Below are 16,697 nucleotides of genomic sequence, written 5' to 3' on the forward strand. Positions count from 1 at the left end.
CTGTCCAGAACATGACTGGTCAATAAACTGGTTTCTCTACATTGTTCTTAGATAAGACGCTGTGTGTGTGTGTGTGTGCGTGCGTGTGTGCGTGTGCGTGTGCGTGTGTGTGCGTGTGTGTGTGTGTGTGTGTGTGTGTGTGTGCGTGCGTGTGTGTGTGTGTGTGTGCGTGTGTGTGTGTGTGTGTGTGTGTGTGTGTGTGTGTGTGTGTGTGTGTGTGTGTGTGTGTGTGTGTGCGTGTGTGTGTGTGTGTGTTTGGGGCCTCAGATGGACTGATGAGTTGTCCTGTAGACACCAGCTGTTCTTGGTGGGTAGAAGCAGTAAATCCTCGCTGTAGCTGACAGCAGCTTTGGAACATGTAGCCTTGTCAAGTAATCAGTTTAAAAAGTCTCAACAACTTCCCATTTCTCATTTACCTTGTTCAAAACAACTTAAAGTGTTACAAGAACATCTAAATGTTTCACATGTTCCTAGTTCTTATGACCAGCAAACAAATCTAGTCAAACATTTTACCAGGAAGATGAGGGACGGGTATCCGATCAGAGCAATAGCCGTGGACAGCTTGCGCTTGTTTCCTCCGCTGTAAGTGCCAGCTGGCTTGTCTGCATACTTGGATAGCTCCAGCTTTTCTAAAGCCCTCTGCACAACCTGGAGTCACACAAAGAAATAGTTAAAGCACAGCAGGAGATGTTTTCACTGAAGGGAAAGTTGCCTGAGTTCCTCAGGGAATTTGGATTCGGTCCAGGGTTGTGTTTGTGTGACTCATGAATGTGTCATCCATTGGGAGGATGTGTATGTTAGAGAGATATAGCAAACTATCCTCATATGTCTGTCTTTACAGACATACAGCAATGACCAGCAAGCATTTGGTAGCTAATAATGACTTTTTTCACCATCCAGTTTCTTGAACATTAAATCATTGGGATCCAGCCAGGCTGGAGGAGCCTCTTTCAGGTCGGACCGGATTCAGTGGGACTGAAGTCCAGACTGGCCTTCAGTTGTTTGGCTTGCTGCTGTGGTTTGGATCTTTGGTTGTCCTTTGACTTCCTGGACAGGCTGTCCATAAACTGCTGCCTCTAAACATATTGCTGTTTGTGGAGAACGGTTCTCACTGTGACTCTCTGAAATATTTGTGAGAATTTTTTTATTTGACCTTTATTTATACAGGATAAATCTCATTGTAATAAATATAAAAACATTTTTTTTTTTTTGTGGCTCTAGTGGCCTTTTTTTGAAAGTGCTAAGACAGGAAAGTGGGTAAACAGAGAGAGAAAGAAGAATATGGCACAGGACACCAGGCCGGGAATCGAACCTGTGAAGACTAAGGCCTCCTTATGTGGGTTGTGTTCAACACCTGCACCATCACAAAACCCCAATAATTCTCATTTTGAAAAGAGACCTGTTCCAATGTCAAATAAAATGTATTATTATTTTCAGTCACTGTCTCCGTTTCTCATTTGTTCAACTTTAGATGGGGCCAGAATCAGTTCCTCTCTTCGTCCACTGGGTGTCGCCACACAGCTCCCATTTACCTCATTCACTGATTCTTAAAGACTGACAGTAAGCAGCTATGAGTTTGGCTTCTGAAAATGAACCAAAAATATAGTTAATCATAGTTCATGAATGGAATAACTACTGTCTCACACAGCCAGGTTTATTCACACAGGTTTTTTTTTCATACAAAAAGTAACAGAAGAGACAAATATTTTCTCACAGCACTAAAGGAGAGATGAAAGATTTCATCAAAATGAATGGCTCAGTTGTTCCAGGTTGGCAAGTCTCTACAACAGTAAAAAAGTGTGTGTGTGTGTGTGTGTGTGTGTGTGTGTGTGTGTGTGTGTGTGTGTGTGTGTGTATGTGTGTGTGTGAGACTGACTCTGTCCTGGTCCTTCCAGGGAATGCCCCGAAGGCGAGTGTAAAGCTGCAGATGCTCCCTGGCAGTCAGGTCATCAAACAGAGCGTCAAACTGTGGACAGTAGCCGATACTCTGCTGGACACGCAGCAGGTCCTTCAGGATGCTGAAAATGTACACATGTGCACCCACACACACACACACACACACACGCACACACGCACACACACACACGCACACACACACACCCCCACACACACACACACACACACACACACACACACACACACACACCATCTCAATCCTGTAGCACAGAGTTATGTTTACAGTTTGTTGAGGACAAAATGACTATTTTGAGTGTTTAACACAGTTTAAACCTGTTAGAACGAATTTCTTAAGTTTGAACAGGTTTGTGTTAGTGATTTAAAACCCGAAGAACTATTGCTGGGTTAAGTATTTAAAGTACAAAGGAGAATAGAGGATCTGCAAGAGCTTCGGCTCAGACCCCTGGAGTCTTATCATTAAAGACAGGAGGTCATAAATTAACATATGCAGGAAGGTGGAGGACAGAATCACTTGAATTACTGTGAGAAAGGGAACTTTGGTCGGTTCACGTAACCAGGATGAGAAGTCTTCCAAACTAACATCTGACATGGTGCAAAAACTGAATATAACATAAATGTTTTAAATCACTAACATTTAATTTGTAAGACATTTTTCTTAGTATTAATAACATGTTTGACTAAAAATTGTATTATCTTGTTTTAGAATTAATTAGTTAATGATGAATGTATTTGAAATTGTATTATTTCTGACTATATAGAATCACATGAAAATGTTTTGTTTAGTATTAGAAAATACTTAGGTTTATGGTGAATGAATGTCTTAATTCTTATTTGTTTATAATTCCTGCTTTTGGTTTGATATCAGGACTAAACTTTGGAGATGCTGAGTGCAGAAGAACAAATTGGGTTTCTGGAGAACTTTTCATTGAATTAAAATACAGTATTAAAGGTTTGTTCCTGGCAGAGCAGAAGAGAAACCAGAATTTCACAGCTACCTGTGAGGTTCCTGCATCTGTTTCTCTCGGCCCAGATGGCTGTAGAGCCGGATAGTGTTAAGAAAATTTAAAATAAGTTAGTTTTAGAATTTATCATGACTTGATTGAAATACCATAATTATAGTTTTAAAATTTATAACATATTCTGACCTATTGATCTATATTTTACTGTAGTTAAAGCAGATTGTTTGCTATTATCTCTGATCTGCTCTTTGTCTGTTGGGAAACAATCAGTAGGAAGTTCTAGCTTTTCACACTGATCTGTGAAAGACATAAACCACCATGAATTCAGAGAGTCTGCTTCCACCTTATTTAACAAAAGGTGTTTGATCTTGTGAACAAACTGCGGGACTTTTTCTAAATTTAAAAAGGGCCAGAGATGTCTTCCAATTGGTCAAGTAGAGATACGCCTTATTTGAATACATTAAAGAGGTAAACACACCTACAGGTATAAAAGTTTGTGCACAAGGGAAACAATTCAGAAAAAAGCTGATTTATTTTACTTCTGCACCAGCTCTTTCTCCAAGGACGTCCTTGATATGTCTCTGTCTTCTTGTCTCAGGTAACAATGTTTGTATCTGTGTTTCTTCAGTTTCCTGTACTATCTTATACTTTCTTCTGATTGGATTAAATTCTGTAATTCTGTGACGTCAACACGCATTGTTGTGTTTCTGTCCCCACACGTGGCCATGCGAGAGAACCCGGGATCAAAAGGAGGAATCAGAGCCAGAGTTTTGCTAAATTTAATTGTAATATAAAAATTCTACCTTAACAAGTTATAAACAGAAACTTTTAGTCTGAAGGGACAACATTCATCGCCGACTCAGCTGTTCTATCTGGAACGTCAAATCTATTTATTTAGCTTTTAAAAACAGGTTCAAAGTGATGTACAATGATGATAATAGAATAAGTTGATGAAAAGGGAAAGAGAAAGAATACAAAAAAATATATATGATAAAATAATAAGCATAAAAATAATAATAAAATAAAAAATAAAACATCACAATAGGAAAGTTACAGGATCAGGCATCAACTAAATAGAAGAGAATAAAAATTAGTTTTAAGAAGCAATTTAAAATGATCCAGACTGGGCCGATCTAATCTGGATAGGTAGATTATTCCAGAGAAAAGGAGCAGCAGTGGAGAAAACTCCTTTTCTCGGAAGTCGAGTCCGAGGGACTTTCAGTAGCAACTCACCACTGACCCAACTTCTTCCTCATCTTCTCTTGGACTGCTTAAACATGTATATTTTATATTTTCAAATTAAACTACTTTTTGAAAAGTTGCTGCAGAACCCCAGTGGACCTAGAAAGCACGCTTATGCACAACTTGGAGGTGTGTGCACGTCTCCCCAGTTGGAAGCTTGACTTTATCTCGTTTCACCACCAGACCCAACCGTAAGCCCCCTCAGTAAGATTATGCAATGATGATGTATGTTCACTAATGATTAGTGGTCATTAGTGATCTGTCCACCACAGTTACTGTGCTTCCATGAACAGTGCTCGCAAAACGCCTTTTGAGATTCTTGTAACGTTTGTAAATGACAAAGTGGAAATCTAAAACGGACTTTCCGTTTCTGCAAGATGCTCCTCATGGTCCCATCTTCTCCACAGCAACTGGAAAAAATCTGATAGTTTCTGTATGAAACTGGATTCTACCAGTTATCATCAATCCTTTCCTACACCAGCCTCCAATCACATGTTCTTAATTATAGCTATGGAGCAGAGCTCCCACACTCAGTGAGCTAATACAGAAAGGTTAGTGTGCAACGCTAACAGCTAGTTATTTCTAAAAGCCTCAGACTTGAGACTTGCTGGATAGAAGAATATGTAAATGGAAGGTCAACAGGCCCAGACAGAAGCCATGGTTTGCAGCTGGCTCTGACCTGTTTCTGTTGATGAAAGCCTCTCCTCCAGAGGTGCACTCGTCTCCGGTGAGCATCTTGAACGTGGTGGTCTTCCCTGCTCCGTTAACTCCCAGCAACCCAAAGCACTCCCCGGGCCGGACGCCGAGACACAGGCGGTCCACGGCCAGGATGCGACCCATCTTCCTGGATTTATACACCTGGCGGGTAGCAAAGCAACACTATAAAGCACCGAGCCTGGCTTACAGTTTAACTTGAACTGGTCTGGTAGAACAGAGAATCAAACCTTTGTCAGGTTCTGGATCTGCAGCATGTCGCTGTCGGCGTCGCCCCGCAGTACTCTCCGTCTCTCACAGGCCACATCTACATCATCATCATCGACAGGCTGGCAGCTGACCGGCACCCTCCTGCATACAGCCACACATGCCAAGCTGTTCCATAGATTCACACGATGAAAAAGAAATTATTCATAAAGGGAAAAAAATGTGAAAAATTGGTTTTCTGCCTCTTTGTCAACATAACATGGGATTTCTTTGAAGTTTAAGACTCATCTTCCTAATGTCGTAACTGTAAGTCTAAAGAGAAACTTTGAACATTTCAGAAAGCACTTTAAAAGATTAGAGATGTCTGATTTGTTTAAAGGGAACCTTAAAAATGTCAAACATGACTCAAGATGTTTCTTAACAAGACAACAGAAATAGGAAAAATATGATTGAAATCATAATCACATCGATTTTCAGAGCCTGTAAAGAAGTGTGAAAATTCAGTTTCTAAGTATTTGCCAGAATTCAGGACAGAGGGTTTTTTTTATTTTTAGATACACGACAGTTTACAGTAAATTATAAAAAATAAAAAAATAAAGCAAAGTGAAAACATACAAAACTATCAAATAACTAACTTCATGTTCTGAGCCACATTCTCTCTAACTCAAACCTGAATGTTTCCTCTGTACAGATATTCTACAAATGAACACAAAGTCTCTAAAATATGATGCATTAATATTGTTGTCATGACGACTCTGTGACTACAGCTTTCTGATCAACTAATACTGGCATAAATAAACCCCTGTTGGTTTGCAGTGGCGTCGCGGCTCGTCTGATGATTCTTCTCACACTCACGGTGGTTTCCTCAGGAAGTTGTATTGGCAAAGGATGGTGATAAGGAAGCCAACAAAGCCTTCTATCGTCATAGCAACGAGTCCTCGAGTCACAATATCCCACTCAAATGGAGACTTCATCTTGTCAAACTGGCCTGTAACACACACACACACACACAGGGACACACACATGGTTCTTTAAGCAGCCTGACGTTCCCCTGCTGGGCCAGCAGGCTCCTGGTGAAGAGGGTCAGCTGTCTGCCGAGAAGTAAAATGTTCTGTTGCTTGGTGATGATGTGAACTTCCAGGTAAATGACATGGTTGACCTGGTTCAACCATGTCATTTATTAGGTTTTTTGCACATTTGAAAGGAAGTGGAGTGAAGGAAGCTCAGCATCCTGCTGATCATGTTGGAGAAAAAAGATGTTTCTTTGTCTCTGTGGCATTTTGTCTAAAACAGAACCTCGGACCTCAGAATGGAACGGCCATACAGGAAACATGGGTTCATTGAGATATAAAGGGCAATAGATAAAATGTATTATTATTATTATTAAGTTGTTTAACAGTCTGGGCTTAGGTTTATGAAGACATGGTAGGGATTGCTCACACTGCCTGCCATGTGTGGCCAGCTTGGCGCTGTTAACCCTAACCCTTACTAAAATACTACCTATTTTAGCGTAGTATTCATTGATGTACTCGTTGTAGGCCATCTCCATCAGACCGTGACCCAGGTTGTAGTTGGGGAAGATGAGGAAGCAGGACTTCAGGTAACTGTTGACCCTCTTCAGATCCTGGAAGACAAGAAAATGATCCAGAAATAAAGATAAAGAAATACAGCTTCCTGCAGTTACGCACGGTCCTTTACTGAGCTTTAAACGAAAGTTACGAGTTCAAAACCCCAAAATTCTTTGGTCTAAAGCCCCTTTACTGAGAGCCTAGAAATGACCTGAGCTTTTTCTAGTTCTATGGAGCAAACAGCAAAGTAATGCAATGCTCCCCCTCCTCCACCTATTGCTGCATACTGTTGGTCAGCTGGCTGAAGTAACCTACTTAACTTTAAACCTACACATGACAAGCTATGAGTGACATTTCTATAAGGCAGTATCAGTGTAAATAAGACCAAATTTTGTTTCATGTTTGTTTGTGTCTGAATCTAAATGTTATAGACTACATAGTCATATATTATATGAATATACATAGATAATATATTTGCAGCAGAAAGCATAATTGTTGCTTTTTGGTTTTAAACATCATCTTCAAACAGTAAATTTTACCAACATGTTTTAATAATTGAATAGAATCAACTTAGACAAATTGATTCTTAAGTTTCATCTGCTACTGCAGCAAGTTATTATTTTAGTTAGCAGCTCATTATTCTACCAATTAGAAGTTTATTTCATACAGTATTAGAAATGCATTTAAAAATGCTAATAAATAATTGTATTTTATTTTAAAATAATAAAAGAAAATATAACATAAGATGCATGTTACGACTGGCTCAAGGTCATAACAAAACGGGAGACCATGCAGGGGTAAAGTGTAGAAAAATGAATATTTATTACCAAAAACAACAACTGACTGTGGATATCAGTATTGGTGTAATGCAAATGCTTGGATGTGTTGTATGAGTGCATATGGAAGTGTTGAGGTGCCAAAACAAAGACAAACTCAAATGTGCAAAAAGGAGGGGAGCTGAGGCCTGGCAACAAAACACCACAAGCGTCAAGCGGCAGAGTGGACGCTGAAGGCGACCAGAAGATGGAGACAGCCAGGTTTAAGTACTTTGCGTTCCCAATCAACCTGATCAGCAGCACCTGTAAAGGGGAGGAGCACAAGGACAGACAAAAGCAACACCTGCAGCGCAGCCCTTAAGGCCCAGGGCCGCAACATGCAATAACAGCATTCATTTAGTGAATGCTTCATCATTTGGAGCAAAGGCTGCATCTGTAGCTAAAAACCACTTTGTTGGGAAAAAATACTTCTGTGTTTTCTTCCATCTCTTTTAGCTGCTTGCATGTTGGTATACATACACACACATATAGGTTTAAGTTAAGTAGGTTACTTCAGCCAGACACCAACAGTACGTGTGTGTGTGTGTGTGTCTGTGTGTAAGTGTGCTCATGTACACACGAGTGCACTTGCATACAAAGCTAAGGTTAAAGGAAGTGACACACTAAGGAACAGCCTGATTAGCCGTAGCTTAAATTGAGACCCAGAAAAGCAACCAGAAACTGTTGTTAGGGGCCATTTTTGCACATAAGGACAGCATGACGATGGACCAGCGCTGCATTTTAGTCTTAATAAATGGAATTCAACTCACTGACTCTTCTTGAACCTCATACTTTAAGAGCCTAATTGGAGAAAGGATAAATCTCCAGCATCTTCTAACATCCCCATGTGAAAAGCTCAGGCCTTTCTGCAGCGCTGAATATCAACAGTGCAGGACTGATCTGACTGATTAATAATTGGATAGCAAAATGTGCTTGATATGAGATTTTTTTAACAGAATTTAAGCCAGGTCAAGATAAAATTTCCACTTGAGGAGTTTGAGGTTTGAGAGTTTTGTTTTGTTCTGTTTTATTTTTATCTTAAATGAAAAATGTTTGTATTTTTTGTACAGATTGAGCTTAATTACTGTGTTGACAGTTATTCTTTCAGCAAATTGCCTTTTTTAAACAGTGCATCTCTTATTTTATAATTATTTCAATAATCATTTTATCATGAGTAATGTAATTGTTTCAGCTCCAGCTTTATCAACAAGAATTATATTCATGAAGTGATCATGCATAATGGTAGTCTGACATCGTGGTTAAACATGATATTGATATAAAATCCTAATAATTTGGCTTAGGATGTACAGTTGTAACAGTTAAGCACCTTGTCATGCTCAAACAGCTGCAGGAGGAAGGTGGCCACAGTTGCAGTTATGCCTATGAAGAGGTTGATGACGATGAGGAAGACATAGGCTGTGCTGGGAACATCAAACCAGAAGGATGCTGGATACATGATGGGAGTGATGGACCACCTGCAAAGAAACACTTGTGTGGATCAGGACAGGCTCCTGACCCTGGGCTGTACTGGCAAAGGAAGAAAGTTCGAGCCTCACCCGTAGAGCAGGAACAAGGAGAGGACAGCTGGGAAGTTGGTGGGGGAGGTGTAGGCTGGCAGGTCGAACACAAACAAGATGATGACGCAACATGTGGCAGGTACCAGGTAGTTTAGCTGCAGACAGAAGACAAAGAGATGAGCTGAAATGATCTGATCTGGACGCAACAACAGCAGCAGCAGCAACAACAGCAAAAGCCCCTGAGCCTGTGGCGACGGCTGCACTCTGTCCTGCTCACCATGTCCCAGATGTAGTTGGCCAGCCAGTAGATGACGGGGTCACAGCCGCTGACGAACTGCAGATGTTTGGCTTTAGTGGATTTCTCTGCAACCAGGAAAACCACAAAGCTGGCAGGTACGAAGGACATGGCAACAATAATGAAGATGGCGATCACCACGTCGGTGCCCTGCAGCCTGCAGATACAGGGAGACCAGTATGAGCACAGCCTGATAACCTTTTGCCACACGCCTTCCCCTTCTCTCATTGTCCTCTTTTCTGTCCGACCATTTCAAATGAAGACCACTAGGACCAACAAAAACTTAAAAGAAGAATTGATTATCACTTAGAATTGAGGATATCCTGGAGATTACCATCACTAGTGCTTTACAGTCATGGCCAAAAGTTTTGAGAATGATTCAAATGTTAATTTTTACAAAGTCTACTGCTTCAGTTTTTATAACGGCAATTTTCATAAACTCCAGAATGTTATAAAGAGTGATCAGCTTAACAGCAATTAATTGCAAAGTCAATAATTGCCTAGAAAATGAACTTTATCCCCCAAAACACATTTCAACTTCATTGCAGCCTTAAAAGGACCAGCTAACATGGTTTCAGCTCCATTAACACAGGTGTGGGTGTTGATGAGGACAGGGCTGGAGATCAATCTGTCATGATTAAGTAAGAATGACACCACTGGACACTTTAAAGAGGCTGGTGCTTGGCATCATTGTTTCTCTCTGTGAACCATGGTTATCTCTAAAGAAACACCTGCAGTCATCATTGCACTACACAAAAATGGCCTAACAGGGAAGAGCAGCTGGAAAGATTCACCTCAGTCAACAATCTATCGCATCATCAAGAACTTCAAGGAGAGAGGCTCCATTGTTGTCCAAAAGGCTCCAGGTCGCCCAACAAAGACCAGCAAGCACCAGGACCGTCTCTTAAAAGTGTGTCAGCTGCGGGATGGATCGGGCTACCAGCAGTGCAGAGCTTGCTCAGGAATGGCAGCAGGCAGGTGTGAGTGCATCTGCACGCACTGAGAGGCGGAGACTCTTGGAGCAAGGCCTGGTCTCAAGGAGGGCAGCAAAGAAGCAACTTCTCTTCAGGAAAAACATCGGGGACAGACTGATATTCTGCAAAAGGTACAAGGAGTGGACTGCTGAGGACTGGGGTAAAGTCATTTTCTCTGATGGATCCCCTTTCCGATTGTTTGGGACATCTGGAAAACAGCTTGTTGGGAGAAGACGAGGTGAGCGCTACCACCAGTCTGGTCTCATGTCAACTGTAAAGCATCCTGAAACCATTCATGTGTGGGGTTGCTTCTCAGCCAAGGGAGTCGGCTCTCTCACAGTCTGGCCTAAAAACACAGCCATGAATAAAGAATGGTAGCAGAATGTCCTCCGAGAGAGAGCAACTTCTCCCAACCGTCCAAGAGCAGTTTGGTGATGAACAAAGCCTTTTCCAGCATGATGGAGCACCTGGCCATAAAGCAAAGGTGATAACTAACTGGTTCAGGGAACAAAACATAGAGATTTGGGTCCATGGCCTGTAAACTCCCCAGATCTTAATCCCATTGAAAACTTGTGGTCAATCATCAAGAGACGGGTGGACAAACAAAAACCTAGGAATTCTGACCAAATGCAAGCATTGATTGTGCAAGAATGGACTGGTATCAGTCAGGATTTGGTCCAGAAGTTGATTGACAGCATGCCAGGGAGAATTGCAGAGGTCCTGAAGAAGAGGGGTCAACACTGCAAATACTGACTTGCTGCATTAACTCATTCTAACTGTCAATGAAAGCTTTTGTTACTCATAATATGATTGAAATTGTATTTCTGTATGTGATGAAAACATCTGACATTCACACATGAAAACCAGAGGGCAGCAGATCATTTGAAAATATAATATTTGTGTCATTCTCAAAACTTTTGGCCATGACTGTACTAGGTTGATAACCTTGATAGCCAAATATCTGATGGTAAATATTGTTTTCTTACTTGTTAAATATATACACTGCTGTAAGTGGAGAGTTTTCACCCCTTGTTGTGATTTTTTCTGAACTAATTTAAACTTTATCACTCCTCACTGAAATACTTGAAATGTATGTGAAAACAGATTTCAAGTATTTGTTTTAAGACTTGCTCCATCATTACTGTTATGTGCTTGTCTTTTGCAGTCTTAAACTCACGCTCCTTTCTTTTTCCCCCCATCTATGTTGCACTGTTCATTGTACCTCATCAAATCATTGTGTATATGTGTCTATCAATTACAGCAAAAATAAAAATAGTGGGAATTAAAACAGCAAGGATCATGAATAACTGAAGAGTGCTAATGCTAATGCAACATGGTGGAAAGAATTAAAACATAAATTAAAGGATCATTAGCAAGGCTGAGAAGGAAGTTCAGGAGTTCCTCTTATAATGTTCTAGAAGTTTGGAGTTGTAAATTATGACCACTTGGTAAATGTAAAGTCAAACTTCCAAATCCAAGAAATAATAAATAATAAACTGTACGGACTGGAGTTTCAAGTGGTGCATCAGGAAGACAGGATCCCATTGCTGGGCAGAAAGGTGAGCTCAGCCATGAAGCTGATAGCAGTGCAGTACGAGAACATCCTGGCGATTGACAGCATGATGACTCTGATCAAAGAGGAACTTAAAGATCTGCATAGAAAAGAAATCATTGCACTTGTGGAGCACAGCCATGACTGGATAAGCAGTTTGCTCTCAGTGACAAAATCAAATGGAAATCTGCATAGACACCAAACCACTAAACAAAGCGCTGAAAAGGAGCCATTTTCCTTCACCTTTCACAGACGACGCCCTGCCAGGACTCAAAATCCAAAGTATTCACTGTTTGGGATGTAAAACATGGATTCTGGGATGTCAATTCGATGTTATTTGACATGCCTAGTTATTTGGCTCAGGATGTCCAGCTCCAGAAGTTTTCAAAGGACATTTATGCAAGAACTAGAAGGTTACAAGCGGTGCACATCATTACTGATTACAGGTGAGGGAGACACACAGGAGGAAGCAGACAAGGATCATGACAAAAATCTTAGATGATTTTTTTAATGAGGTGCTTTCAAAGAGACATTAAACTTGATGCTGACAAGTTTAAACTGAGAAGAGAGTCTGTGCCCTACATCGGACACTTCTTAACAGCACCGGGCCTGATGCCCAGAAAAAGCGAGGGCAGTTCAGGAGCTGCTGAGGCCCACAGATGTTAAGGGTGTTCAGAGACCTGTAGGTATGCTGAACAACCTTTCTAAGTTTAGTGACCATCTTTCTGAAGAATGTGAAGTTCTGAGACAACTTGCACACAAAGAGAACATGTGGGAATGGACAGAGGTGCATGAGACGGCTTTTAAAAGACTGAAAGATAAAATGACGAATGCACCACTACTGAAGTACCATGACCAAAATGAAGAGCTAACCCTGCAATGTGATGTCTCAGAGACAGAACTAGGAGCAGCATTGACACAGAAGGGAAAACCTGTGACACTTGCAAGCAGAACGCTAACTCCCATGAAAAGAGGTTATGCCCAGCTAGAAAAAGAATATTTGGCCTTAGTGTTCGGGACAGAAAAGTTCCACCAGTATACTTATGGTAGAAAAGTGGCTGTACAAAGTGATCATAAGCCACTAGAAAATATTATGAGAAAACCACTGCTTAGTGCACCAAAGAGATTACAGAGAATGTTACTCAAGCTGTAGAAATATGATATTGATATGTGATCTATGTGCCTAGAAGAGACATGCTTCTAGCTGACACTAAGCAGAGCTTATTTATCTGACAGCAGTCAGGGAGTGACAGTCAGAGATAGACTGTTAACATCATTTCCTACTTACTCATCTCTCCACAAAGACTCACAGTCATCTGCGATGCAACAACAGAGTCCTCAACGTTGCAGGAAGTTATTAGGTTAATCCTGATGGCCAAAGCACAAAAAAGATGTGGAGCTACACATTATCACAGTACAAGCGGTAACACTTTATTTGAAGGCGTGAGCATGAGACTGACATAACATCTGTCATGAACATAAAGTCTTTATGAATGTTTATGACAGTTGTCATGAAGTGTCATTCAGTAAATAAAGAAACTTTTAATGCAAAGTTGCTCTAAAAGCTGCATTGAAAGTCCATTAAAAATGTCAACTTTGCATTAAATTATCAATTCACAAAATCATGCAAAGTTGGCATTTTTAATGGACTTTTAGAGCAACTTTGCATTAAAAGTGTCTTTATTTACCGAATGACACTTCATGAACATTCATGAACACACGTCATAAACATTCATAAAGACTTTATGTTCATGACAGCGTCATGTCAGTCTCATGCTCACCCCTTCAAATAAAGTGTTACCAGACAAGCTGAGCTTTCAGGATGGCAGAGTGTTCAAGGGGCAAGGAGCCCAGTTCCTGATGCACGGAGAGCTGAGCTGACCCACCGCATGCACTCAGCACACCTGGCAGCAGAGGGCTGCCTCAGACGAGCATGTGAGTGTGTGTACTGGCCAGGGACCAACCAGCAGATAAAGACATTTATTTCCAAGTGATGGCATCTGTAGGTCAGCTATGACATTGGGCCAAGGTAGGAACTGATCTGTTTTTATGGCAAAGATCTGATTACTGTGGACTACTATTCACATTTTTGGGAAGTTGATTATTTACCTGACACCAAAAGTACCACAGTGATCCAAAAACTGAAAGCACACTTTGCTCATCAGGGGATTCCAGATTTGGCCATCTTGGGTATTGGGGCACAGTACTCATGAGTTTAAAATGTTCAGTCAAAAGTGGGAATTGGAACACAAAACATCTTCACCTGGATACCCACAAAGCACTAAAAGTCAGCTGTAAAAACAATAAAACACCTCATGCAGAAACCTGCAACAGCTGGACAGGATCCAGACTGTCCAGCTGACACACCGAGTCAAGGCCTCGCCTCAAGTCCAGAACAGAGTCTCCCAGTCCCTTTTTCCTACAAGAGAGACCGTACTGAAGCTGAAGGTGTCAAACAACAAACAGGAATGAATTAACAGCAGACAGAGACAGGAGAGATATTACAACCGTACACCAAAAGATTCAGACTTTCAGATCAGGGCACAGTGTCAGAGTCCAACCATTTGAAAACAGCTAAAGCGATTAGAGCAGGGAGTTTCAGATTGTATGCAGTGGAGCTGGAGCTGGGTGGCGTCCTATGTTCATTCATGTTCATTACAAGAAATGTTGAATTTTTGAAGATAAAAGGGGAAAGAAGTGAATATATGAATAAAGTTATAGTAAGCAATAATACTGCTTAAACAGTCCATTCTGAATAATTTGAAGACGGAACACAGAGGTCGGTATTGTTATTTGGTTCTGTTGGGTACCAGCACACGAAGGCGTCAAAAGCAATGAAAAGGCAGATAAATGAACTAAAAGGGCTTTAGAGGGGGCAACAACAATTACAATTCATATTGGGGAAGGGGAACGGAAATCAGTTAAGAGTAAAGAAACAGAAATATGGCAAAAAAGTGGAATGAAAATAATAAAGTTTTTATAAAATACAGTTAGTTACAAATATTAGTGAGAGAAACAGAAGGGAATAAATAATAATGATGAGATTAATAGTAGGTCATACCTATCAAAATTACATTTTATGTTTAATTGGTAGAAAAGTAGAGATAAATGTGACAAATGTGGAGAGAAAGAAAATGTAGAACATATATTGACAAAATGTGAAATACATGAGCCTGAAAGGGAGAAATTGAGAAAAATAGTAAGGACAGGAAAGAAATATTAAATATTCCTTTAATATTCTTAAAGGAATATTGGGAACTGAAGAAAACTTGGAGGATATTTATAGATAAGGTAAGCATTATTTATTTATCTTCATAATATAAAATTTAAAAGTAGAATTTAATGGATGTAAAGTAGTGTTGCTGTTGCTACACATTCAAGAACAGTAGGTGGCAGTGTGCACATACGAGGAGGAGGATTTCAGAGTCAGATATTTTTTGGAGAAGGTTTTAAACCAGAGAACAATAGCGATGATGAAGTACGGTGGTGGCAGCATCTTACTGTGGGGTTTCTGCCAGGGTTCTGGTAATTTGCACAAAGGAGATGTAGGGGGGAGGGTGTCCCTTCACATCATCCAAACTCACCTCCAATCAACAGCTGAACATTAAAAAGTGGACACAATCTAGAATTCCACCGGACAAATGACTGGTTCTGCAGGATAAAACTGCGTAACATTATGGTTCTAACCCTACTGAACATGAGTAGAACATGCTTAAAAAACCCAGTTGGTTCCATAAAACCAACTCAGAAAACCATTCCTAATTCTGCACAGAATACTGGTCAAATATCCAGATTTGGCTCAAGTTTTACCTTTAACACCTGTTTTTTTGTAGCTTCTGGAATGTTTTTTTTTAAACTTAACATGCGTGTGTTTCATTATTTGGAAAATATCTACACCCAATTCTTGTTTTCAAACATGTTATAAGTTGTAAAATCTCCAAATTATGGCTGGTAAATGAATGTACTTGTATAGCACCTTATGCCCACAATACCCCAAAGTGTTTCTCACTACAGTCATTCACTCACTGCAAGCTACTGGATCATAGCCACAGCTGCCCTGGGCAGTCAGACAGAAGCCAGGCTGCCATGCACAGGCAGGCCCATGATGACTGTAAATTCCTAGCGATGCACTTTACTTAAATTTGAATGTAAAGAGAAAAATCTCCCATTTCTTTTTCAGCCCTAAAAAGCATTTAGAATATGTTCATGTGGTTAGGTATACACACGTCCTGCATAACTCTTAGGATCTACAACCCGTTCAATATAATGTACAAAAGTGCTTGTTGGTAAACTTACAAATAGTCCAAAGACAGGCTGGCACTGGTTCTATTCATCGGATGGTTGGTCAGTGTGATTCCTTAAATAAAAAAAACACGCACCAAATAACAAAAGATGTTTTTATTCTTCAGGAACAGCAGGGGACGGTGCAGACTGACAACCTGATAGCCTCCATACCATAAGCAGCAGGGTTGCCTTTGGATGCAGGTAAGTTGGCGCGCAGGATGGCATTGTTCAGTACATTCAGATAGGTTGGCATGCTGTGGTAGCCTTTGTTGTTGTACAAGACCTGGACACAGGGAGGCGCTATAAGCAACACTGGAGAGGTGCAACAGAGACCGTCAGGTTACCTGTCCCACCTGAGCTGATCTGCGTACGGCTATCTTGCGGACCATTGGAGGAATGTTCCTTCCGAAGGAGGCAGGGATGGATTTCTGGATGTTCCCCACAGTTAAACCACCATATCTGTTCCCAACCCAGGCAGCACACAGGAAAAAACATGTAAGATCTGGTCTAAAATGACTTACTTTGAACTGATATTTAGTACCGTTTCTTAATTTTTTATGCATCTTTGACATGACTCAGCAAACTACATCAGGAGGAGCTTGAATGTTTTGAAATATGGTAGTGAAATAAAACCCGACAGCAAAACTGCTGAA

The 16,697-nt window shown here is 40.6% G+C and overlaps 1 protein-coding gene across 5 annotated transcripts in view; it reads right to left on the minus strand.

Annotated features, from left to right (window-relative positions):
* abca2 (ATP-binding cassette, sub-family A (ABC1), member 2) overlaps window positions 1-16,697 on the minus strand; it is a 154,602-nt gene that overhangs the window by 10,038 nt on the left and 127,867 nt on the right. For all 5 annotated transcript variants that reach the window (XM_081611158.1, XM_081611157.1, XM_081611156.1 and 2 more), the window contains exons 32-43: window positions 16,398-16,503; window positions 16,216-16,327; window positions 16,057-16,117; window positions 9,217-9,391; window positions 8,979-9,094; window positions 8,750-8,897; window positions 6,540-6,663; window positions 5,895-6,027; window positions 5,063-5,183; window positions 4,798-4,976; window positions 1,877-2,018; window positions 514-648 (exon numbers count right to left, since the gene is read on the minus strand). In XM_081611158.1, coding sequence (XP_081467284.1) covers window positions 514-648; window positions 1,877-2,018; window positions 4,798-4,976; window positions 5,063-5,183; window positions 5,895-6,027; window positions 6,540-6,663; window positions 8,750-8,897; window positions 8,979-9,094; window positions 9,217-9,391; window positions 16,057-16,117; window positions 16,216-16,327; window positions 16,398-16,503 — 1,552 coding nt within the window. The remainder of the gene's footprint in view (window positions 1-513; window positions 649-1,876; window positions 2,019-4,797; window positions 4,977-5,062; window positions 5,184-5,894; window positions 6,028-6,539; window positions 6,664-8,749; window positions 8,898-8,978; window positions 9,095-9,216; window positions 9,392-16,056; window positions 16,118-16,215; window positions 16,328-16,397; window positions 16,504-16,697) is intronic.

This window comes from Poecilia reticulata, chromosome 9, assembly GCF_904066995.2.
Source record: "Poecilia reticulata chromosome 9, P_reticulata-male-v2, whole genome shotgun sequence".
In the NCBI taxonomy this organism is placed as follows: Eukaryota; Metazoa; Chordata; class Actinopteri; order Cyprinodontiformes; family Poeciliidae; genus Poecilia; species Poecilia reticulata.